The sequence below is a fragment of the Erythrolamprus reginae genome, chromosome 3 (genome assembly GCF_031021105.1).
Source record: "Erythrolamprus reginae isolate rEryReg1 chromosome 3, rEryReg1.hap1, whole genome shotgun sequence".
Lineage (NCBI taxonomy): Eukaryota > Metazoa > Chordata > Lepidosauria > Squamata > Dipsadidae > Erythrolamprus > Erythrolamprus reginae.
This window is the reverse complement of record NC_091952.1, coordinates 25,302,056-25,327,702: the sequence shown is the minus strand read 5'-3', so window position 1 is coordinate 25,327,702 and position 25,647 is coordinate 25,302,056. Positions and strand designations below refer to the sequence as shown.

At 40.8% G+C, this 25,647-nt stretch overlaps 1 protein-coding gene across 1 annotated transcript in view; it reads left to right on the top strand.

The window, feature by feature from the left end:
- Nucleotides 1–10,212: 10,212 nt before the first annotated feature.
- Nucleotides 10,213–25,647, top strand: part of PTPN1 (protein tyrosine phosphatase non-receptor type 1) — a 150,252-nt gene continuing 134,817 nt past the window's right edge. The window contains exon 1 of the mRNA XM_070744628.1: nt 10,213–10,431. Within this exon, the coding sequence (XP_070600729.1) occupies nt 10,375–10,431 (57 nt within the window). The 5' untranslated portion in view covers nt 10,213–10,374. The remainder of the gene's footprint in view (nt 10,432–25,647) is intronic.

The following is a 25,647-nucleotide window of genomic DNA, read 5'->3' as shown; positions in this document are numbered from 1 at the left end:
ATAAGATAGGAATCAATCTATGTCTATTGTTGTGGTTAGCTCTGGCCCAGCTCCTGCCCCAAGGAATGTGCAGGTGGATGTGGGGGAAACATCCACATGCCGCAGGCCTGTTTCGCTCCCGATGGAATCTGCCGGCGAAGCCTCCTCTGACCAAGGAAGCATGAGTGACAGGGAAGAGGGGAGTTTGGCAGACAGGCCAGGAGGAGATCAATCATCTATATCATCCCTGGATTCTGAACAAGGATTAATGATACATCCACGCATGCGTAGAGTGATGCATAGGAGACAACAACTGAAGGATTATTACAAGAGAAAATGAGGCCACCTGTGGTTGGGTGGGGCTGCTGTAATTAGTGCTACAGATAAAAAGAACAGTGTGCTGGTTTAGCCTTATGGCAGTTTATCTGATTCATTGTTTCGTCAAGATCGTGGCTTTTGTGCTGTTCAGGATTGTGTGTGGACTCTCTGGACTTTAGAATTGGACTCAATTACCCAGTTATTGGGTGAGCAATTGGATTGCGTTTAACCTGTGCCTTGTGTGTACCAGAAAATCCCTTTGACATTTAAAAAGGGGGCTGTTTCTGTTTTTCTGTTTATAAAAACTTCTGGGTTTTCCTTTTATCGTGTGGTGTGTGTCTTCCTGGACTGATTACCCTGTAATTACGGGCGGTTGAAACACACCGGAAGAACAGTCTATTATAGTTGTATACTGAGCAATGTTACAATTGTATGGTTATAAGGGGGCACTTAAACCCAACTTTCCACTCCTTTTTTCAATGTTGACATTCAAATTAATGGTTCCCCAATTGATGATTGTATAGCTTTGAAATGCCGAGAAAGAGAGTTTGGTCTTACTAATATTCAGTTGGAATCATTATACTACTTATATTCATTTCAATTAGATTAAATTTAGCCTTTCTGCAGGCCACTGCAGAAAAATATTTTAGAAGAATTATCATCAACCCTCCATCGTCCCTTTTCAGGCTTAAACGCTTCCAGTTTAAATCACTCTTTAAATCTATCTTGTGAGAAAATTTCAAGGAGAAATTGGCCTGTAATGGTTATGGATTGAGGATCCTAGATATCCAGGGATATCCAGATGTAAGGTAATTAGATGGACAAAATTTGCTAGTTTGTCTTAGAAATTGGGATTAGTAAAGAATAGCTGAAAATTCATAGCTTCTGAAATATGTATATTTCCATAAAGAACTATGTTGACCTTAACCTTACTCAACTGGGTTACTCTAGGATAGTGTTCCTCAACCTTGGCCCCCTTAGATGTGTAGACTTCAACTCCTGGAATTCCCAGTCAAAATGGGATGCGTCATATAATATGGTTAGTGGCACAGTCAGAGTGGATTCGGGATTTTTGTTCCAAGTAAAGCTGCCTTTTGCAATTGACTGGTAGTGAATTTGTCAATGCCTATGGTGTTGTCAAAGTCAGCAGTCTGGATTGTCAGTATATTTTTGTATCTTCACTTTCATGGCATTAGTTTGTAGTACTTGTTCTTTAAGCAGCAAGTATTAAACCTTCCATGTCAAGTTATTATCACATTAACCTTCAATGTTTTTCAAGTGCTGTCCATGCAAAGCTTGTTTTCCATCCATTTAATCTGTCGTCCAGCTGTTTTTCCTTATATTCTGCTTTTGTTTCTATTGTTTTCATGTTCTCTGTTTTCACAGCCTGCAGCAATTTTTCTATACTTTGATTCACATAATCATTCAAACTTCATTTTTCTTCTTCTACAGTTTGATGGACTTGCAATAGCCCTCTGCTCCCTATTCTTCTTGGCATGTACAGCCTGTTAATGCCATGGATAATATATTTTTCAAGTTCATTTTGATGTCGCTGCTGAACAATTGAACTGTGTTGAGTATTAATTTAAGTTCAGTGGAGCTTTCCACATCCATTTTTAAGACATTTATGTATAGTAAATGGTTTATCTTGCCATGTTGGCTTGAGATTTGGTATCCCAGTTTTGTGTTTCGTAGGATTATTGTCAGTGGAATTAATGCAATGTTGAACAGAAATGAGTCCCCCTGGAAGATTCCTCATTTGATGTTGACTTCACCAATGTTCTCTCCATTTGCTGTTAGAACTGTTTTCCATTTTTACATATTTGCTTTCAAAAACGTACAAATATTTTTGCTGATTCCAAAGTTTTCCAGACAGGCGTTAATCCAACTGTGCAGTAATGAGTCAAATGCTTTGTTATAATCAATCCATGCCATATTTAAATTAGTTTTTCTTCATTTTGCATTTTAGTACCATTTTGTCAATGAGCAAGTGATCTTTAGATCTACTTGATTTTTTATAATTTTCCTTTTGTTCTACTCGATACAAACTGTTTTCAGATGACAGAATACTGAATTTACCAGTATTCTTGTAAAAGTTTGAATGTTGTTGGCAGACAAGTAATTGGGCAGTAGTTGCTTGGAGCTGTGCTCTTTTCTGAATTTTTCATTATCAAGTATGTACAACCAGCTGTTAACCATTCTTCACTTATTGCATTTTGAAACATTTCATCAAATTGAATGACCATGAGGTGATGGAGGTTGGTCAGGTGTTTTACCCAGTGTCAATACAGTTCATCCAGGCCTGGTGCACGCCAGTTCTTGAATTTCTTTGCTTGTTTTGCAACCATATAGAAACATAGAAACATAGAAGACTGACGGCAGAAAAATACCTCATGATCCATCTAGTCTGCCCTTATACTACTTTCTGTATTTTATCTTAGGATGGATATATGTTTATTCCAGGCATGTTTAAATTCAGTTACTGTGGATTTACCAACCACGTCTGCTGGAAGTTTGTTTCAAGCATCTACTACTCTTTCAGTAAAATAATATTTTCTCACGTTACTTTTGATCTTTCCCCCAAGTAACTTCAGATTGTGTCCCCTTGTTCTTGTGTTCACTTTCCTATTAAAAACACTTCCCTCCTGGACCTTATTTAACCATTTAACATATTTAAATTGCTTGGTATTACAATATTTTCCATTCTGTTTCATGTTGCTTGTTTTTGAATATATTTGATCCAGGAGGCAGTTTTATTGCATTCCACTGGATTTTCCCACAGCACTTTCCAAAACTTCAAAGTTTTTTCTTTACACGGGTGAACATTAGTTGCTCTTGATTTTTCATCATGTGACCAGTAGAAGAATTGTTGGTTTCTTCTGAACTGGACATTTTCACGATATTGTTTTATTTGTCCTTCGTATCTTTCTATTTTCTTTGCTGTTGCTATTATGTGCTGTCTTAATTATTTTATGACTTTTGTTATTGTTTTTTCATAAAAGTTGTATTTTTCAGCTTTTCGTTGTTTAGTTTTCCTTCTTTCAAGTATTTCAAATTGCTGACACCTTCTCATGGTTTTTTTTTTAAAATTTTATTTTCAAATTGAATTTTCCACTTTGGTGTTTCAGTGGGTTTCTTTTTTGGCATTTTATAACCCAATTTTGCAGTAATAATGGCTGTTATTATTATCTCTTTTATTCATTAAACGTTGTTTTGTTGTTGTTATTCCTGATTCCTCCATTAAACATCCACTAAGTGTTTCTGCTCATTGATTAATTACCTTTGAATTTGGATTTCCATGATACTAGACTCCTGATTTAAAGCCCTTGGTTAGTATCCTCATGAGTTTACTAAATGTATTAGAATGTCTAATTAAATTGTGGAAGCTTCTGAGCTTTCCTTTCTTCTCTAGGTTTCTCCTTTTTGAAACTAACACTGTTTTTCTGAATGGTTCAGACACTAGGAGAATTGCCTGTTAGTTCAGTCTAATTACAGAACTGTATGATGTCAGATTACAAAAACCACTGTGGATCTCAATTATAGACATAATATTGCCAGTATTTGCTGCAATCATGATTTGAAAGTGGGTCAGCTCCTTCAAATTTAGAAGGTACCAAGAGGATTCTGCTAAGAATAACTTCCCTGAACTTCATTTCAAGGGTTTGGAAATGCCAAAAGTTAAAATGAATTTCTTTCCAAATGTACTATATATTTTGTGTGCAGCTATAAAAGCTTGAATTTTAATCCCACTTTAGGCATTCAATTACTTTTGGCCAGTTACTTTTTCAGTCCATGGAAAGAGGCAATGGCAAACCACTTCTGAAAAACCTTGCCAAGAAAACCGCAGAGACTTATTCAGGCAGTCTCTGGCAATCAGACATGATTGACGGATATATTCTATGCAGGCACTGTATAGGACCCTTAATCTCCCAGGCCTAGTGAGGGCCTGAAGTGAGGAAGGCACATATTACCCAGAGGTGAAATGTTTCCAGTTTGCTGTGCCTGTCGATCATCGGAGAGCCGGTCATGAAGGCAGTGCGAGGCTCCGCCCACTCACCAGAACACTGCCATTTTGGTTCACAGAATGGTTTGCGCATGCGCAGAGGATGAAAGAACCCAAATGGTCACCTCTTGTAATTTTTTCCAAATGACTGTTTCTATTATTTCCGGCTCAGTTAAAGCTACAGCCCTATCGAAAACCTTTGGCCCGTAATGGCTGAGGAACATGTCTCTTTTCTGGTTGTCAGGAAGATCTTTCATATCATTTGCCCCCAGGAAACAATGAAATCTAACAAATAACCTTATAATAAACTTGACTTAAGATAGATGCTTTCTTCTCTTGCTTCAGATGCTTTCCAATCTTGCTTCAGCAGATGGCAGCACCTGGCCGAGAAGATAAGCAGGCCTGGTTAACTCTTGGGTGATAGATTACTAGGCCGTCCCAGGGCTATAAACTAGATTTGGAAGTTGAAAAACATCCTTAAAATAAAGTAATAGCACAGACAATTACACGGGCATGTTCACACAAAACCATTAGAAATTATTTATTTTATATAAACTATTTACTATTTACGGGACCGTCTCCTGCCACATACCTTCCAGAGGCCTATTCGATCACACAGAATCGGCCTCCTCCAGGTCCCGTCGACTAAACCATGTAATTTGGCGGGACCACGGGGAAGGGCCTTTTCTGTTGCTGCCCCGGCTCTATGGAACCAACTCTCGCCCGATGTTTGCATTGTTCCCACTCTATTGGCTTTTTGGAAAGCTGTTGAGACCTGGCTTTGTTGGCAGGCCTGGAGGCTATGAACTCTAACATCAGACATGCCTGAATTATGTTTGGCTGGTATGTATGGGGTTTTTTTTATAATGGGTTCATTAGGGTTATAATGGGGTTTTAATCTACTGTGGATGTTTGACTTCTTTTTATTATTGTACTATGGGATTGGGATTGTATTATTGTACTATTATTGTATTACAGTGATCCCCCGGGTATTGCGACCCCGGTCATTGCGAAACGGCTATATGGCGATTTTGCAACCCGGAAGTAAAAACACCATCTGCGCATGCGCACCCTTTTTTCTATGGGCACGCATGCGTAGATGGCGCCGGGCAGATCAGCTGCTGGGCGGCTTCCCTGGGTCTCCTCTTGCTGGCGGGAGGGCGAGAAGCCCCCCCCAGCACCCGCTCGCCCGCCGTTCACCTGGCTCGCCCGCCCTTCGCCCGGCTCGCCCGCCGTTCGCCGCTCACCCGCCCTTCGCTCGGCCACCCGCCGTTCGCTCGCTGCTCGCCCGCCCTTCGCCCGGCCACCCGCCGTTTGCTCGCTGCTCGCCCGCCGTTCGCCGCTCGCCCGCCCTTCGCCCGGCCACCCGCCGTTTGCTCGCTGCTCGCCCGCCCTTCGCCGCTCGCCCGCCGTTCGCCCGGCCACCCGCCGTTCGCTCGCTGCTCGCCCGGCCACCCGGGTTCATTTGGCTTCGGGACATGCCAGCGACGTTTTAAAACAGCCGCGCGGCTTCCCAACTGAGTTCCGAAGCCAAACGCGGAAGTTCGCCTTTGACTTCGGGACTCAGTTTGGAAGCCGCGCGGCTGTTTTAAAACGTCGCCGCCGGCATGTCCCGAAGCCAAACGAACCCGGGTGGCCGGGCGAGCAGCGAGAAAACGGCGGGTGGCCGGGCGAAGGGCGGGCGCGCGGGCAGGCAGGCGGCGGACAAGCGGCGGGCGCGGCAGCAGCGAGGAGTTTGCATGGGCGGCGGGGAAACCCCAATCTTCGGCTCCTCGCTGCTGCGGCGGAAGTAAAAACACCATCTGCGCATGTGCAGATGGTGTTTTTACTTCCGCAGCGCTACTTCGCTAAAACCCGATCATTGCTAGGGGTCCTGGAACGGAACCCTCGCAATGATCGGGGGATCACTGTATTGGGTCCTAAGGGATTGGGATTTATTATTGTACTATTGAGTCCTACGGGATTGGGCGGCATAGAAATCAAATAAATTAAATAAAATATATATTTATCAAACCATAAGATGGTAATTTGGATAAATATGACATTAGAAAAGTAATGATAAAAAATAATGATAAAAGAGAACAATAGGACAGGGACTGTAGGCACAATGGTGCACTTATACACGCCCCTTACAGACCTCTTAGAAAGGGGGAGAGGTCAATTGTAGACAGTCTAAGGTTAAAGGTTTTGGGGTTAGGAGTAGAAACCACAGAGTCAGGTAGTGCATTCCGTTGAATTGCTGAAGTCGTATTTTTTGCAGTCTAGTTTAGAGTGGTTGACATTTAGTTTAAATTTATTACGTGCTCATCAGTGTTCCCTCTAAATTTTTTTTGGGGTGGGCGGAAAAGTATAGTGTCTGAGCGGCAGTCCCTTTGGGACTGGGCGGCACAGAAATAATAAATAAATAAATAAACAAACAAACAAATAAAAAACCCACCCTGTTTTGCCTCAAGAGAATTTCAAAATAAAATACTGTACTGTGTGTCTATAACAGTGAGCTTATAATAGGGCAACTCTATCAATATCAAAATGCCACTTAAATAGTTGAGCTAGTTTCAAACTAGATTTTGATTTTCTTTCTCTCTTCCTTACTCCCATTCTTTTTCTTTCTCTTTTCCTTCCTCTCTTTTTTCTATCTGTTTCTCTCTCTTCCTCTCTTCCTCTCTCTCTCCTTCCCTCTCACTCTTTCCCTCTCGGCTTCTGGGCAGGTTTGGAAAACTCTGAGTTGATGATGATTTTTCAGTGAGCGATTGCTCACTGCTCAGCTTAGAGGGAACTATGGTGCTCATGTGTTGTTGCAGATGAAGGTGAAGTAGTCACTAACAGGAAGGACATTTTGGTATATGATTTTATGAACTATAGTTAAGTCGGAACGCAGACGATGGAGTTGTAAATTGTCTAATCGAACTCAATTATACTGAAATTATATTGAACTCAACTTAGACTTCCCTTTTATATTTGATACTACCTTTCAACGGTATTAAAATATTAGTTTACAGAAAGAAATCTATATATCAGATAATCTATTTCCTAAAAAGCCCTTTGAGGCAGCTGCCTGACTACTTTCTCAAAAACCTTCCTTGTGTTTGAGACTGGATGACAATTATCTTGATCTTAAATCTAGTAAGATTACTCGAAGAGGGTTTGGATCATGGTGTAGCCAGCAGAATCACCCTCCTTTTGAACTATCCTAACGCCAGCAAAACACTTAACAAAGTATCCCACGACATTCTAATCAGCAACTTCATTAAGTGTATTCTGGAATGACATGAGAACTAAAGTAACGTGTATATATAGCTGGTTTGAAAAGCACATTCAAAGTGCTCATCAATACTCATAAAACTGAAAAAAGATATTGAGTGGGATGCCACAAAGTTAGTTTTATTGAAACAGAAAAAGGAATTAAGCTACAGGATTTTGGAAACAATATGTGTACTTTTAGCACCCCATATATATCAGTAACATGGAATGGAGATATTTTTAATCTTGCCAACTACTATTTGAAGTTATGAATCACTTCATTGATGTAGGAAGATTATATCTATACTTAGGCTCAGTTAAATAGGTAGGTAGGTAGGTAGGTAGGTAGGTTGGAAGATAGATAGATAGATGATAATAATAATAATAATAATAATAATAATAATAATAATAATAATAATAATAATTTATTAGATTTGTATGCCGCCCTTCTCCGAAGACTCAAAGATAGATGGATGGATGGATGGATGGATGGATGGATGGATGGATAGATAGATAGATAGATAGATAGATAGATAGATAGATAGATAGATAGATAGACCGGCAGACAGACAGACCGGCAGACAGACAGACAGACCGGCAGACAGACAGACAGACAGAGAGACAGACAGACAGACAGACAGGATAGATGATAGATAGAATGAATCATTATTTTCCTTTTTCTGAAAGCAATATTGTGCTGAGTTCAGAAAATGAGTAAGAAATAATAATAGTATTAGTTACAGTTGTTGATTGGGAAAGAGGGAAAAAGTGTTTAGGAATAAGGTGCCAAACCCGTTTTAGGAATTAGAACTATATTAAATTTTCCGAGAAATTCTGGGAGTCAAAGTCTACCCATCTTAAAGTCGTTAAGGTTGAGAAACACTGCTAAGGCAATCTATCATCATCTGTCAACAGCCATAAGCTCTTGAAATCCTTGGTTCTGGGCCTCAGTTGGCTGTCATCTGGAACCTCAAATTAGATGGCAGCAAAGAGATCCCGAAAATCTTTGAGGCCATCCCGCCTCTGGGTAAAGTCTAGATTGGGGTGTGTGGGTGTGTGGCAGCAATCGGAGTGAATAATTCCACCAAATTCGAGTTTTGCAAATCCTAGCTACAAGCTATTAGTTAGCAACGTGTTGTCTGCATTTGGAGACCCTTGGGTCCCAAGAAGAGAGGGGCATGTGTTTGAGTGTGTGTTTATTATTTATTTATTTATATATACTGCTTAAAATAAATAAATAAATAAAGGGAACACTCAAATAACACATCCTAGATCTGAATGAATGAAATATTCTCATTGAATACTTTGTTCTGTACAAAGTTGAATGTGCGCAACAGGATGTGAAATTGATTGTCAGTCAATGTTGCTTCCTAAGTGGACAGTTTGATTTCACAGAAGTTTCATTTACTTGGAGATCTATTGTGTTGTTTAACTGTTCCCTTTATTTTTTTTGAGCAGTGTATATTTGTCAAGCATTTATAGGATGGTGATTTGCATAAAGAAAACATTATTTTATCTTCGGAATATCTTCGGGACTGCCTTCTGCCGCACAAATCCCAGCGATCGATTAGGTCCCACAGAGTTGGCCTTCTCCAGGTTCCATCGACTAAACAATGCCGTCTGTCGGGACCCAGGGAAAGAGCCTTCTCTGGGGCAGCCCCGGCCCTCCAGAATCAACTCCGCCCGGAGATTAGGACTGCACCCACCCTCCTTACCTTTCGAAAGCTACTGAAAACCACCTGTCGCCAGGCATGGGGAAAATGACATGCCCCTTAGCTACTATGGTTTTTTATGTATGGTCTGTTAGGTTGCGTGTTAGGTTTTTATAATAAGGATTTTAAATTGTTCTTTTAACATTAGATTTGTCAGACTTTTTTCAACAGTCAGACTTTCTACTAAATCTGCACTTCTATTCTACTAGTTTTGCTCATCATTCCTATCGTCCTTTTCCTCCCACTTAGGACTGTGTGACTGTAACTTGTTGCTTGTATCCTAAGATTTTTACTAATATTGTTTCATCATTGCTTATTTGACCCCTATGACAATCATTAAGTGTTGTCAAATGTATCTTTTTCTTTTTATGTACGGTGAGAGCATATGCACCAAGACAAATTCCTTGTGTGTCCAATCACACTTAGCCAATAAAAAAAATTCTATTTGTACATTGCGTATTGTTGTTGTGAGCAGCTCCGAGTCCTCGGAGAGGGGCAGCATACAAATCTAATAAATTGTTCTTTTTATTCTTTTTATTCTTATTCTTATTATTCTTATTATTAATTATTAGCAAAATAATAAAAGGTAATAATAAAAGACAATAGAACAGTAGGACAGGGACGGTAGGCACAATTGTGCGCTTATGCACGCCCCTTATGTATGTATGTGTGTGTCTGTGTACGTGTACGTGTGTGTGTGTGTACATGTGTGTGGTCCTCTGATCTCGCTGCGCCTGGAGCGAAGCATCCCAGCCGACCCTCCCCATCCTTGCCAAAGAAGCCTCGCTCTCGCTCCCTTCTCGGAGCGCCGCCGCCACCGCTTTGCTGGGGAGAGAGAGAGAGCTTCCCGCAGCCCTCCTCCGCTCGGGGAAGGAGGACCGTGCCGGAAGGCTGGAGGCTGCTTGCGTAGTTTCCGTGTGGGCTGGCAGGGAGCGCGAAGGAAGGGGAGGGCTCTCGGAAAGCCACCAGGCAGCAAGAGCCGCGGAGGCGGCGGCGGCAGGAGCGGTGCTCCGGGCAAGCGGCTGGGACTCGCCCTGGCGTCCGAACAGCGGCGGTAGCAGCAGCGGCAGCGGGCGGGCGGCCGAGGGCCAGCCGGACTCGCGCACCCCCTTCGCCCGCAGCATGGAGATCGAGTTCCAGCGGCTGGATCAGGAGGACGGCTGGGCCGCCATCTACCAGGTGGGGAGAAAATGCGCACCGGCGGGACCTGCCCGGCAAACCCGGAGCGCAGATCCGCGGCGGCTTCTTTGTCCGCTGGTCCAGCAGCTCCTTGTGTGTGTATGTCCCTCCCTCGCCGCCTCCTCCTCCTCCCCCGGGATTCGCACTCGCTCCTCGGACAAAAGCTCTCGCCTCCCCCCCCCTCTCGTTTGAAATCGTGGGGTCGCGATCGGCTTCCAACTCCGATCCGGTTTCTCTCTCTCCCCCCCCCCCTCCGCGCGCCGCTTGGCACGACATCCAACGCTGAGACGTGGTGGTTATGCGGTGTGTGTGCGCGTCTCTCTCTGTGTGTGTCGGATCCGCTTCTTGCATCCCTCACCAAAACTCCTTTTGAAAGGAACCCCGTTCCCGGCGTTGTAAAGCTTGCCGGGGAGAGGATGACTTGCATTGTGCGCGCCCTGGAGTTGTCTGTGTGTGATTGTGTGTGTGTGTGATTGTGTGTTTGTACACTCCCCCTCCCTCAAAGACAAGAGATTGAATTCGTGATCAAAGGAAGTCAAAGAAAATCCATGTTTAATTTCTGGCGACTTGCATTGTGGGCGCCCTGGAGTTGTGTGTGTGTGTGTGTGTGTGTGTGTGTGTGTGTGTATAACCCCCCCCCCCTCCATTCAAGACAAGAGATTGAGTCGTGATCAAAGGATGTGTTTTTAAGATAATGGGTTTTAGTTACAGTTTTAAATATTAGATTTGTATTCTGTATTGTTTTATTGTTGTTGTGAGCCACCCCGAGTCTTTGGAGAGGGGCGGCATACAAGTCTAATAAATAATAATAATAATAATAATAATAATAATAATAATAATAATAATAATAATAATATTACTAATAATAATAATCATTATTATTATTATTATTATTATTATTATTATTATTATTATTAATTAAAGGAAGTAAAAGAAAATCCATGTTTAGTTTCTGGTGACTTGCATTGTGCGTGCCCCGGAGTTGAGTGTCTGTGTGTGTCAGTATGTGTGTTTGTTTGTGTGTGTGTGTATATACTCCCCCCTCCCAAGACTGAATCATGATCAAAGGAAGTCAAAGGAAATCCATGTTTAATTTCTTCACTGGGATGGTAGGCCATCCCTAATGGCAACTGGAGAGGCTCTCTTTGTCTACCCTTGGATCCCTTCACTGCCCCTCTTACTCCCCAGGTTTTCTAGGGTGTGATACACACACACACACACACACACACACACACACAGACCACTATGAGGGTGGGAAATCAGCTGATTCTTGAAGACAGGCTTGTTTGCCCTCCTGCCTGGGGCAACTCCTTCATTAAGAGCATCTTATTAATTAAGAGTCTTTTGCTGCAGTGCCCTGGAGTAGCTACAGGAAGGGTCCCCAGTCCTTGTCCTTGTTTGTCCAGGAGAAGCCAATAAGGCTAATTATTTCTCCCACACACTTTTTTTTTGGTGGGGAAGCAAAAATCCGACACCCCCACCCCCCTTCTTAGACTTCTGTTCCCCAGAGTTAGGATTTAGAATTTCTGATTTGCCTACCAAGGAAGGCTGACAAATTGCGATCTCTTATAGATACTCACCATTCTCCCCTCTCCCCCCCAATACTGGGGGTGTTGCCTGGACTGGTTGGAAATGATGTCTGAATGTATTTTTTTCTTTGGTTTGTTTTAGTTCCCCCCCCCCCTTCCCCTAACATGCAGATATTTTCTGACAGGCTTTCAACAAAAGTGAAAGTATTTTTTCTTTTTCTCTTTTTCTGGTAGCCTTTGCAGTTTGAGCTTAATTGTGAAACATTGAGTTCTGAACCATATACAGAAATGATGTGACTTGGAGCTAAGCTTGGAGAAGTTATAATTTTGCTTGCTTTTGAACTGCACCTGACAAGTTGCATGGGATAAAAGAAAGGCCCATTGAATAGATCTTTGGATTAAGAGTGAACAGTTGTGTCCCTTTTGTTGAGAGGGCTGGCTATTTAAAATTGATAAATAAATAGAAATTTAAAAAATCTAATGGATATTTTGTTTCTTGGTGTGACATCCTTAAAAAAAGTACCTGGTCTTATTATGTTGAGTTTAGATGGCACTTATTATTATTATTATGGCTCGTCGGACAGTCAACCACATGTTTGGATTGGATTTGGCATTTTTATCCACCTATCTAGCCCTTCCAAAGTTGTCAAATGTTATTATTTTATTATCTTTGTGTGTATGTATCTATTAAGGGCCAATATTTGACCGCTTGTGGATTTCGGTGAGTCAATAATAAATTTCTACAGAAGGGTTGTTCTCACCAACTTTGTAAAAGGGACCTCCTTTTAGCATGGAGTTTTGTAAGATCCGTTTTAATGGCTATTGACGGTATTTTAGTTCATATGCTGCCAGCCAAATCAATATATGAAATTAGTCTGAGCCAATATTCTCCCTATAGAGGAGATGAATGAATTTATCCCTTGCTATGGGATTTTGGAGACTGGAAAAGTTGCCTAAGCAATTTCTTTCTCCTTATGATCATGTTAGGAAATATTGAAAAAGATCGGTCTGTAAGGCTTGGTGAAATAATACTGCGTACATCATCAAATTACAAATTAAGCATGCCATCCTAGGCATTTGCAAAAGTGCTGATTTCAGTAGAGTTTGATTGATAGTTTTCAGAGCCGGGTATATCCACTGAACAAAAAGAGATCTCAAATTGTGTGGTTTTTTTTTTTTTTTTAAAGGAGGAAGGGGAATGCTCCTTAGTATGCTAAGCATTATTGAAATTTGGAGTAACAGGATATTTGCTAATCTGGTCTTGAAATGTCAGTGACTAAGGTAGCTTAGCAGTGGTTTCTTAATTTTGTTCTCTTACTGTATCTCTACCGAATTTGGCTGGAAATCTGTACTGTATCAGCAAAACCTAAGAAATTAGGTCAAGGTGGTTGCTCTGTTCCTGGAATTTTTACACTATGTGCTTTGCATAATATCACTCCTTAATGTGCTAGCTAGCTGCAGTACTGTACTCACTTCTTTTTTTTAACTAAAAGCACACTAGAGAAATCTTGGAAGGCTACAATTCTTGCAAATCCTTGAAAAGCGTGTATATTTTTTCTAGCATGGACATTTTGAATTTGGGTCAGGAATAAAAATTAGGTCATTTTGAAGAATATGGCAGAATATTTTCTCTGTGAATCCCACCAGGGCCCCCAAGCATTGCAAGTTCTATATAGTCTGTTTTATTTCCTCTCATTCCATCAACTACCGTCTTGCAGGGAGTAATTGGATAGAAACATCAGCAATCTTATTTACTGTAGGTTTCCCTTTCCCATCTATTGAGCTGTCTATGGATGCCTTCTGCATGAGGACTCAGATTGTTGGGGGCAATATGCTGACTCTGTAAACCGCTTAGAAAGGGCTGTGAAGCACTGTGAAGGGATATCTAAATCTAAACTCTGTAGTGTCATCTCCTAACCCCCAAAATTTTACCCTTAGACTGTCCACTGTCGACCTCCAGATTCCTAAGAGGTCAGTAAGGGGTGTGCATAAGTGCACCAGCATTCCTTCCTTCCCCTGTCTTACTGTTTCTTTATTTTTTTTAATTTTTTACTAGCATCATGTATGTGGATATTATTATTTCTAATGTTTTTCTAATACTTTATCTCTTCATTGGTGTCATATATATAAATACAGTGATCCCTCGGTTTTTGTGGGGGATGCGTTCCAAGACCACCCGTGAAAAACGAATTTCCGTGAAGTAGAGGAAAGATATTTTTTAATGTATTTAACAAGTACACTTCGACTTTTAAAACCCACCCTTTGCATTAAATAGTCATCCTGTAATGTTTCTCAGTTGGAACTGTATGTGATATCCTACCAGTTTCTTTAACAGAGTACAGTAGTAATGTAGAAGAATTTTATGAATTTTTAATGGATTTTAAATTTTCAATAGATTTAATGGATTTAAGCCCCCTTTGAAAGCCCGTGAAGTATCGAATCCGCAAAAGATGAACTGCGAAGTAGCAAGGGATTTCTTATCTTCACATACCCCTATTATGTACAAGACAAAACAAATAAATAAATAAACACTATTGCTATTGCTGTTTCCTGTTATTTAATTATAAGGCTATGTCGCTTAGAGATGTCCCTCTACTCCTATTACGATCACTCTTTCCTTTATTAATCTGTTTTCATGAACTGCTTTTTTTTCCCTTCACGAAACCATAGTAGACCTAATCACCGTGCATGCTTCATAACAAAAGGCTTCCTTTATCTAGTTTAGATGAGCTCAAGGCAGAGAGCCCTTTTAGTCTTCATGCTGCTTTGCCTTAAAAGAAGTCCACATAAAAGCAGGGAGCTGTTTTTCTTGTTGGACTTCTGCAATACCTTCGAGGCTCTGCCTCCTGCTTTTCCAAGTGGCAAATTATCTTGGATATGGCAGGTAGCTACTAATTTAATTTTTCAATGGGAGTGGATGAATCTGTGAGGGGGTCAGAGCATTAAGGACTGCCAACTGGGGTTACTACCTTCTCTTGGTAGGATAGCGTGTTTTTAAGAACTCACTGCCAGGGAGCAAAAAGGGAAGAGCAGTTTTGTAATTTCTGGTTTGACAAAGACAAAGCAAGTTCCCCAGCTTTAAAATAATTTTATCTGATCGGTGAGCTCTCTTGGCAATGCGAAGGCCCAGCTCTTTGGAGAAGGCTCAGTTGATGTGAAAGGTAGAAAGGAGGAGAAATAGATGGCCAACAACATAGTGAATAATTACAGGGAATCCTAAATTTATGACCAAAATTAGGACCAACATCTCTTTATTTATTTATTTGTTTTGTCAAGTACGTATTGGTGTAATATTTGTATACATGATACTAATAAAAGAGAAACATTAGGACAGGGGACAGAAGGAACTCTGGTGCACTCATGCACACCCCTTATTGACCTCTTAGGAATTGGGAGAGGTCAACAGTGGATAGTCTAAGGGTAAAGTTTTGGGGGTTAGGTGATGATACTACAGAGTCTGGTAGTGAGTTCCATGCATCAACTGCTCGGTTACTAAGGTCGTATTTACTGCAGTTGAGTTTAGAGTGGTTTACTTTACTGTCTCTTGTGTGCTCATGTGTGGTTGGTTGAAGCTGAAGTAGTTGTTGACAGGAAGGATGTTGTAGCAGATGATTTTATGGGCTATGCTTAGGTCGTCTAAGCTTTCTTAACCTAGGATTGTAAGTGTACTTGCATAGGGTATTCTGTGGCTAAACAAGTTGGTTGTTAATAGTCACACCTGATTTTATGACTTTAGAAAATGGAGTAGAAAATGGTTCTTAAGAAGAGGCAAAAGAATCTTGAACACCAGGTTCTTATCTAGAAAAATTCTTAAGTAGAGGCATTCTTAGGTAGAGGTACCACTGTACTTTGAATTGCGTTTGGAGACTAGTTAGCAACCAATTCAGCTCTGTACAGGACTTCCGGTACATAAAGAGTTAGATACCCACAACCAACTGATAGCAATGGCATGCCAAAATAAAATAGAGAGGGAAGGGATTCAATTTACTTCTAAGGAAAGTACAGTGATACCTTGTCTTACAAACTTAATTGGTTCTGGGACGAGGTTCTTAAGGTGAAAAGTTTGTAAGACGAAACAATGTTTTCCATAGGAATCAATGGAAAAGCAATTAATGCGTGCAAGCCCAAAATTCACCCCTTTTGCCAGCCGAAGCACCCGTTTTTGCACTGCTGGGTTTCCCCTGAGGCTCCCCTCCATGGGAAACCCTACCTCTGGACTTCTGTGTTTTTGCGATGCTGCAATTTCACTGAGGCTCCCCTCGCTGGGAAACCCCACCTCCGGACTTCCGTTGCCAGTGAAGCGCCTGTTTTTGCGCTGCTGGTATTCCCCTGCTGGTATTCCCCTGCAACATCGCAAAAACACAGAAGTCTGGAGGTGGGGTTCCCCATGGAGGGGAGCTCAGGGGAATCCCAGCAGCGCAAAAATGGGTGCTTTGCTGGCAATGGAAGTCCGGAGGCGGTGCATCACAGTGGTGGCGGTGGGTTTGTAAGGTGAAAATAGTTTGTAAGAAGAAGCAAAAAAAATCTTAAACCCTGGGTTTGTATCTCGAAAAGTTTGTATGACGAGGGGTTTGTAAGACGAGGTATCACTGTATGTTCCACAGCATAGAGAATGCTTCAATTACTAAGGAAATTTACAATCTAACCTGCCTCCTATATACTACTTGGGAATAGGGGTGAGGACTCTCTCAACAGGCCTTCACTAGAGTTTCAGATCAGATAGGAAGATCTGATTTTTGGCAGTGCAGAACCTGATATACCCTGGTGGCTTTTCCTGCCTTGATCACAATTAAGCCAAGACCTGTTTGCCTTTATATATATATATATATATGAATTTTTAATCAAATTTGTTCCAGCTGTGGAGCACATTTGTAATTTCAGTCTGTGTGAATATGTGTTTGTTAATGACATTTTTCTTCTTACGCAGATAATTATCATCTTACCACCTCTATCTCCAAGGCCTAGATTTAATTAAAATAAGGGCTGAATTGCTTGTCATAAAGCTTTCAGTCTTACTATTGCAGAATACATTCTAAAAGTAGCTTTGCAACAGTTTGCAGAATGAAACCATTAGTCATATATGTTTATGTGTAATTTTGACATAAAGCAACAATTGTGGGAAGTTGTGAATGCATTCACAAATGTTTCAAACCTGTATTTTTTGCCAATGAGTCTTTTCAAATATATGTTTGTGGATGTTGATTTTTTTTGGGTTGCCCAAAAAATGAAGGGAAGGCAACAAGTTGGTTGTCAAAATTGATTTTGTTTCCAACCTCTACCACCCCCTCCCTGCCCCCATCATAACACTGAATTGGGTAGCAAATTATACTGGCAAGCACAATTTCCTGCTGATTTTCTGCAGGAAGTAAATTAAAAAAGCTTAAATGATCCTATAAAATGTAAACACACCCCCTAATAGGAAAGAAATCCCCACTGCCTCTTCTCCCCCGCCCCCACTTGCCCCCCAACCGTGGTCTGAAGTGGCTGAAAAAGAAATTGAATGTTGTATACTGCTGTGCTAAGTCGCACTACCGCTGAGCTACAAACCTAGCTAATTACTGCTTGCCCAGCAAAGCGTGGTCAAACAAGGATGGGTGTATTATAATAAGTGAAGAAAGTCGAACATCTTTCATTATACAAAAGGTTTTTTTGACCCAGCAATGATACTGTTAGAATTAAAATCCAGTTTGATTCCAAGCTGGGATAAAAAAAGATCGCTGGAAATAAAATGGAGACTGGGTACAAGAAAAGAAGGTCTCTGTTTATTTGGTTTTCCAGTAACTTCAATGACAGCAACATGTTTCTGGGGTGGCTGACAAAATGGCTGAGTAAATGGATGGGCTTTTATAGGATTCTAGGGCTTGGTGATTGAGATGCTCCAGGGGGTTGTGCAATGTGGTGAGCCTTGTGTCTTTTGCTATTCCAATAGTAATGGGTAAATCCCATTATGTCCTAAAGGTCATGATCTGTCCTTAGAATTTGGATGGAGGAATGTAAATTCTTAATCCTATCAGCTTCACCCTTCTGTGGGAGCTTGTGGCTGAAGGCATTTGTGTATGAATAGATTGGCCCAGTCTTTCTGAATGGATACCAAATTTCCTTTCCAAAAGATCAGTCTCTTCTGCTTGAGGCTGTTTTCCTATGGCAGGAAGACTGGGGCTGCTTTCTGCCTTTAAGAACCTCCTCTCCATTTCTTCTTTGGGAAAATATTCTATCCTGACGCTTTTTTAAATATTAAGAATAAAGGCGATTTTAATCTGGGGAGGGGGGGGGGGCTTCCTACAACACTTAACTTGCTGTCACATATTCAGCACCAAGAACAAGCTGTAATTTTGTCGAAACATATGGTCCTACCCACTTCCTTATTTTTAGTTTAAAAATGTAGCCTTTAGTTTCCTACTAGGAAATTTCCAACTGCTTCCCCTCCTCATTCTATTGCCTCTGAAAATGTTAGAAGATTGAGGAAAGATCATAACCAGTGAGCAAGCAGCTTTTTAGTGTTCTGTCTGGGTCCCCCCAGACGCCAACACCAACCAAAAAGAGTAGCCAGACACACTGGTAAAAAGCAAAGGCAGTTTATATAATTCAAAGCAAACACAGGTAACAAAAACTGTTCTTACAGACAGGAACACTATGAAGCTTCACAGAGGTTTCACGAAGGCCAGGCAATAAAACAGGATTCTTGCTGGCAAAAACAACGCTGGAGATAATAAAACCCACGCCTCCCCCAAGTCTTCCAGACTTCTAGGCCACAAGCCAAGATCAGAGACGCCGAGAATCGAAGCAAGGTCACAGGACTCCCAATTGATAACTCTCCACAAGACTGTAAGGACGGGCCTGCCTTTTCAACCCTGCTGAGGAGAACCGCATCCAAAAACAGCTGTTGCCAATTCAGGGATGGAAATACCTTTCTAATTGGCCCCGTCTTTGAGCTGCTTGTCGCTGCCTCATGTCTATTATAGCCTGTGCGTCTTCATCCAATGAATCCAGGCTACTAGCTGGGGAGAGCCCCCCCCGGGGGTCTCAGGCTGCTCTCCCTCCTCCTCTTCCTGACGTTCCTCTCCCCCGTCTGCCTGGTCCTCCCCCTCCTGTTCACTGTCCTCCTCCTCTGGGCATGGATCCGGCAGAGATCCAGCCGGTCCCTGAGGAGCCTCAGGCTGAATCACAACATTTAGGAAGACACTGAATGCATTCAGGCGGGTTATGAAAACTTTTGAGAGGCTTCTGCACAATCGAATGACACAATTCTTTGTAAAAGATGAATTTTTTTACAAAGTTCTTTGTAAAGGGGTGTAGTCTAGTGGCTAAGATATCAGTCAGAGAGTCTCTGGAAATTCTCTGTCATCCAGGTCAAAGTTATCCCAAATGTGTTTTTATAAGAGAAAACGCGACTTTCTGTTTGAAGATGTTTCGCTTCTCATTCAAGAAGCTTCTTCAACTCTGAGAGGGAGAACATGGTGGATCAAAACACATGGCAGCAGAGTTTGTTGGGAGATTTGAGCCCTGCCACCCTTTCAGGTCAACACCTCATAGGAATTGTTATTAGGGGGAATAAAAGTAGGGGTGGTCACCATGAAAGTGGTTTTGAAAGCCATATTTTAAATTATAATAATAATAATAATAATAATAATAATAATAATAATAATAATAATAATAATAATATAACAACAACAACAACAACAACATATTACCATTACTATTATTCCTTTTGGAAAGTTGATTTTAACTGTTTCAAGGCTGAGGGAGTACTTGATTAAATTGGAGGGTAAAGATTAGGCTAGTAGGCTTTCTCTGAAGAATATTCTCTATTTGGAAATAACCTGAGAAAGCATATTTATGCATGCCTTCCTTTGGAGAATTTGGAGCAGACTTTTAATGAAATTGCATTAAAAAAAAAGGTCACAGGAAATAGTCAGAAGGAACGGATTTTATGCCAAGAAACTCTGCTTTGCTAAAGACGCCATCTGAAAACCTTGAATGGGTTTGTACAGGATGCTGTAAAATGATTACTGTATTTTTTAGACTATAAGATGCACCATTGTATAAGATGCGCCAAGATTTCAAAGAGGCAATTGAGAAAAAAAAGTTTTTGTCGTACCCAGCTCCCAGAAGCATAGTTCCCTCTAAGCTGAGCAGTGAGCAATCGCTCACTTAAAAATCATAATCAACTCAGAGTTTTCCAAACCTGCCCAGAAGCCGAGAGGGAAAGAGTGAGAGGGAAGGAGAGAGAGAGGAAGAGAGGAAGAGAGAGAAACAGATAGAAAAAAGAGAGGAAGGAAAAGAGAAAGAAAAAGAATGGGAGTAAGGAAGAGAGAAAGAAAATCAAAATCTAGTTTGAAACTAGCTCAACTATTTTGATATTGATAGAGTTGCCCTATTATGAGCTCACTGTTATAGACACACAGTACAGTATTTTATTTTGAAATTCTCTGAGGCAAAACAGGGTGGGTTTTTTATTTGTTTGTTTGTTTATTTTTTTTATTTTTTTATTTTTTTATTATTTCTGTGCCGCCCAGTCCCGAAGGGACTGCCGCTCAGACACTATACTTTTCCGCCCACCCACCCACCCCAAAAATTAGAGGGAACACTGCCCAGAAGTACCCTGCAAGCCTCCCAAACCCTCTGCAAACCCCATTTTTTGAAAAAATGGGCCCATTTTCCACATAAATTGGTGATTTTGCCTACCCTCAGCCCCCAAGAGTACTTTGCAGGCCTCCCAGACTCTCTGCGCGCACCATTTTTGCAAAAACGGGCCGGTTTTTCACAAAAATGGGATGCTTGGGACACACCAATTTTCCACCCTCTTTATATTGCTAAGCGAGACAGTTGTTAAGTGATTTTCGCTCCATTTTATGACTTTCCTTGCCACAGTTTTTAAATCCCCTGTGGATTTTAAGTTAAGTAGTACGATTGTTAAGCGAATCTGGCTTCCCCGTTGACTTTGTTTGTCAGAAGGTTGCAAACCGTCATAAACATAAATTAGTTTGAATTTTGAACATATGACCATGGGGACGTTGCAATGGTCAGAAGTGTGAAAAAGGATCATAAGTGACTTTTTTCAATGCCGTTGTAACCTCAGTCACTGAATGGACTGTTTTAAGTCAGGGTCTATCTGTAGCATATGGGGGGTTATTGTAACTTCTGCTTGTTAAACAAGGAGTACCAGTATCGGGTTCCTACCGGTATGGATGAGGATGCTGCACCAGTAGTAAAATGGGAACTGCATGCGCAGCTTCAAGTCTCTGGCATGTGCACGCACGTATCCTGTCGAGATTTTGTTTCTGCGCATGTACAGGAAGCAAAATCTCACGAGGAGCCATGCGGGCATATGAGATTTCTGCAATTTTTTTGCTTCCACGCATGCGCAGATGCAGAAAACCCACCGAAATCTCACTTGCGCACATCCCCTCATGAAATTTTGCTTCATGTACATGCGTGTTCTGTCGGGCTCTCTGGTAGACTTCTCCCAAAAATTCACAGGTACAAATTTCAGACACACACACACGTTTGAAAATTCAAAACAATGTTCTTTATAATGAAAAGTCACTTAAACCAAGCCCTCTTTTGGTATAGCAAAGAGCACTGGTCTCCAAACAAACTGGTAATTTGTACAAGTCCCTTATCAGTTCTGTGATACTTAGCTTGCAGCTGTGAGGTAATTCACAGTCCTTCTTCTTTCACAAAGTGAAACACACTTTGCTCTGGTTTAGTTTCAAAGCGGGGAAAAATCAGCACACAAAAGGTCAAAGTCAGTAAAGCAGTCACGAAACACAAGGATCAGATAATCCTCCACAATGGCCAAACCCACAGGCTGCTATTTATAGCAGCCTCACTAATGACCACAGCCCCACCCAACCACAGATGGCCTCATTTTCTTTGATAATAATCTCTCAGTTGTTGTTGCCTATGCATCACTCTCCGCATGCGTGGCTGTATCATTAACTCTTGTTCTGAATCCAAGGAGGAGCTAGATAATTAATCTCCTTCTGAGCTGTCTGCCACACTCTCCTCCTCCCTGTCACTCATGTCTTCTTGGTCAGAGGAACCTTCATCATCAGATTCCACCGGGGGCAAAACAGGCCTGCAGCATGTGGATGTCTCCCCCACATCCACAGTCCTTGGGGCAGGAGCTGGACCAGAGCTAACCATAACATCTTGTAGTAAAGTATATTTGAATTTTAATGATTCAATCTAATAAAACTTTAGCATTAGGGGCAACAAACAGTATATGAAAGAGCAGAGGATTTTTTTTTTTCCTAAAAAGAATAAAATATTCTGAGTTTGACTTCCTTTGTCATACATCGTGTGGCGGGTGACTGTGACAGGGAGTTCTTGTTGGAAGTACTTTGGCATTTGGGTACCAGATGGTTTGCCACAGATTCTTCAGGGCATAACAGTTTGGGAAGGATGCCCAGGACAAAGGCAAAGAATGCAATCTGTTTCATAGCTTGTATCAACATCTCAGAAAATGTTCTAATAATTCACCATTTCTCTGGAACTAAATGAGTGTTAATTCTCAGAAGAACAAATGACACAGATAGTGTTCAACTTATACCGGTACATTAAGGGACCATATGACATCACAAAGGCACTGAAAAATGTAAGTTATGACCAGTGACGGGCTACCAAAATTTTTACTACCACACTGTGGGCGTGGCCTATGCATTTTGTTTCAACATCTTTCAGTGCTTATTCATTCATTCATTCATTCATTCATTCATTCATTCATTCATTCATTCATTTATTAGATTTCTATGCCACCCTTCTCGAGGCGACTCAGGGCAGCGTACAACAATAGGGTGTTCTGGGGTGGAGCTGCATTTTCGTTACCCCGCTGCGTTTATTGATTGATTGATTGATTGATTGATTTGATTTGTATGCCGCCCCTCTCCGTAGACTCCTGCGTTCCCCGTCTGGGCAGTAGCCCAGTCCTGATTATCTACTTTATAAAGTGTATCTACATACATGCACACACAGCTCTTCTAAAATTATACACACTCAACCTCATTTACTGTGAAAAAAATACCCAGAGCCCAGAAGGGAAAAAAAAAAAAAATCAAAATGTTGCTACTGGTAGTGTGTACCTGACCAAAATTTTGCTACCGGTACTGCGTACCTGACTGTGCCCCTAGGAGCCCACCACTGCTTATGACTGTTCTTCACACTTACGACCGTTGTAGTATTCCCCATGGTTACATGATCAAAATTCAGACATTTGTCAACTGACTCATATTTATCACAGTTTCAGTGTCCCAGGCTCATGGGATCATCTTTGGTGACCTTCTGACAAGCAAAGTCAATGGGGAAGCCAAGTTCACTTAACAACCATGTTACCATCTTAAAAGATTCACTTAATAACTGGACAAGAAAGGTGTTAAAAGGGGGCAAAATTCACTTAACGGCTGTTTTGCTTATAGGTCAAGGACTTCCTGTATAGTAAAACCTGTAGCTCCGCCATGCTAGGTTCAGACTGCAATTGAAAATTCTTATGATAAACTATTTCTATATAATGCGTGTTTGAGACTTTATATGGAAAACTAGTATGTTTCCGGTACAAAGGATTAAGTTATACCACAGAAAATTTATGCAAGCCTATCTAGATGAATCTGGACAACTAATTTTCAGCACAAAATTGGTGCTAGATAAGGTAAAAGTCAGGGAGGGGGGCCTAGGCTTGGATAATTTGTGTCAGTGTAAGGACTCTAAACTGATGACATACTTAATGCCTCCTCCTATGCCTGCCATTCCAAAATGGTGCCTGCTTCTGGGATGGTGTCACATGGCCTCTGTACTATGTAGAGAGGCCTAAGGGTGGATTGGCTGGGTCACCTTGCAGAGCCTGATCTTTTTTCTTAGAATGTGCCCTCTACTTCCTGGGAATCTACTGCATTATAAATTCCATTCTCCTTATTCTCCTTTTTTGCATAGGGCAAAAAAAGTTGCAAATTGTGCTCATGGGACCACAAAATGCTGTACAACCAGTTGTAAATGTGAGCAGTTGCCAAGTGACCAAAATACAGGGAGGAAACATCTTATGACAGCTGGCTTTATGACCTGTAAAGCACCATTTCTGAGGCTATCATAACTCTGAATGACCAGCTGTAAATCAAGGACTATCTGTTCATACAAAATCAAATAAAGGATGAATCTATAATGATGTTCATTAGATTAAATAAGAAGGTTCTCTACATAATGGTTTGCAAGGCAAGATATTGGTGTGCCTTTTGGTGGTAGATAAATAGGTACAATGATTTTGGGTGAAAGCTTGAAGTTGGACAACCATTTTTATGATCTCAAAACCATGAATAGAATAGAATAGAATTCAATTCTTTATTGGCCAAGAGTGATTGCACACACAAGGAATAGATAGAACAAGCAATAATCCTAGAAGGAAAGAAATAGATCTAATATGTAAACCAGGCAATTTTTAAATTGGGTTTATTTTGTATGACATTAGTAATAATTTGTGATCTTGGACATTTAAGTGACAATTGGCCTCTTGTGAATTTCAAAAGTTTTTATTGGCCAACAGTTTTGCAAACATAAGTTTGGTGGAGGGTGTGTTTTTTTAGTGTGTTGGCATTTGCAATTGTCTAATACTGTTGTAATATTATTACCAAGGCCTAAAATATTGAAAACCATTAAAGGTTCTAACATTGAACTGGGCAAGATGTGAAGGTATTTCTGAAATGTAAAAGAATGAGTCTTCAAACATTATTCTGCATGTACTATGTGTGTTATGTTGCTCGTCTCTATTTTGACTTTTGATGTCACTGTTTAAATATACTAAACCTCATTACTGTTTAGCATAAAATGTACTCTGTAGAAAGATAATGTGATATATTCTAGAGAAAAAGGTTTGGCTGGACAGTTTGGAACAGAAAGTCCTGCAACAGTAGGAGTTGGTCTTTTTAAAAACAGATTTTCTAGAAGATTAAAGACTTACAAATTATGCTACTGTAATTTCGTTTCTCATGGTCACAATTTTCTACTGACCTTGAGTAATGGTTAGTGAAATAGATGGATTTTTCAACTGGAGGCCAATATTTTATAGAATGCGTTGATTGGAAAGTTACATCTCAAAAACCTTAAGAAAAATCTTATGAAAGTCACTCTAATCTGCCAGGTTGTTTTCCACTGTGTTAATTTTAATGGGTTCTTATTTTTAAAATGAATTCATCATTTTTGCTCAAAGCTAGGGTGACTCATCGTCTCCAAACCGAAAGGCCACATGCAAATTTGTTCCTGAATATTACAAAATGCAGAGAAGTATTAAAAAAAAACCTAGGTTCTTTAGCCAAAATATTTTTGGATCACAAAAACTCTTATTGAAATTATTAAGAAAATAAGCAATTGTGTTGCCAAATGGCATAACCATAAGGTTCTCAAAACAGAGGACGTTATTTAAAGTAAAACAGGTATGTTTTCCCTTTCTTATTATTAAATATAAAGTACGAGTTTTGATTTTTAAAATTGTATGCATACACAAGCTATCGCATCTGGAGTTTACATAAGGCAATTAGTAAATGAACAGGGATTCTTTCGATAAGAATTGGAGTGCAACTATCTGAAGTATAGTTGGAATAATCGGATATAATGATCTTGTAATAGAAAAATGGTTTTTTAAAAAAAAAATCCCCTCCATCTGAACGGGAAGAAGGAAATCATTTGATTCTGGAATGATTGG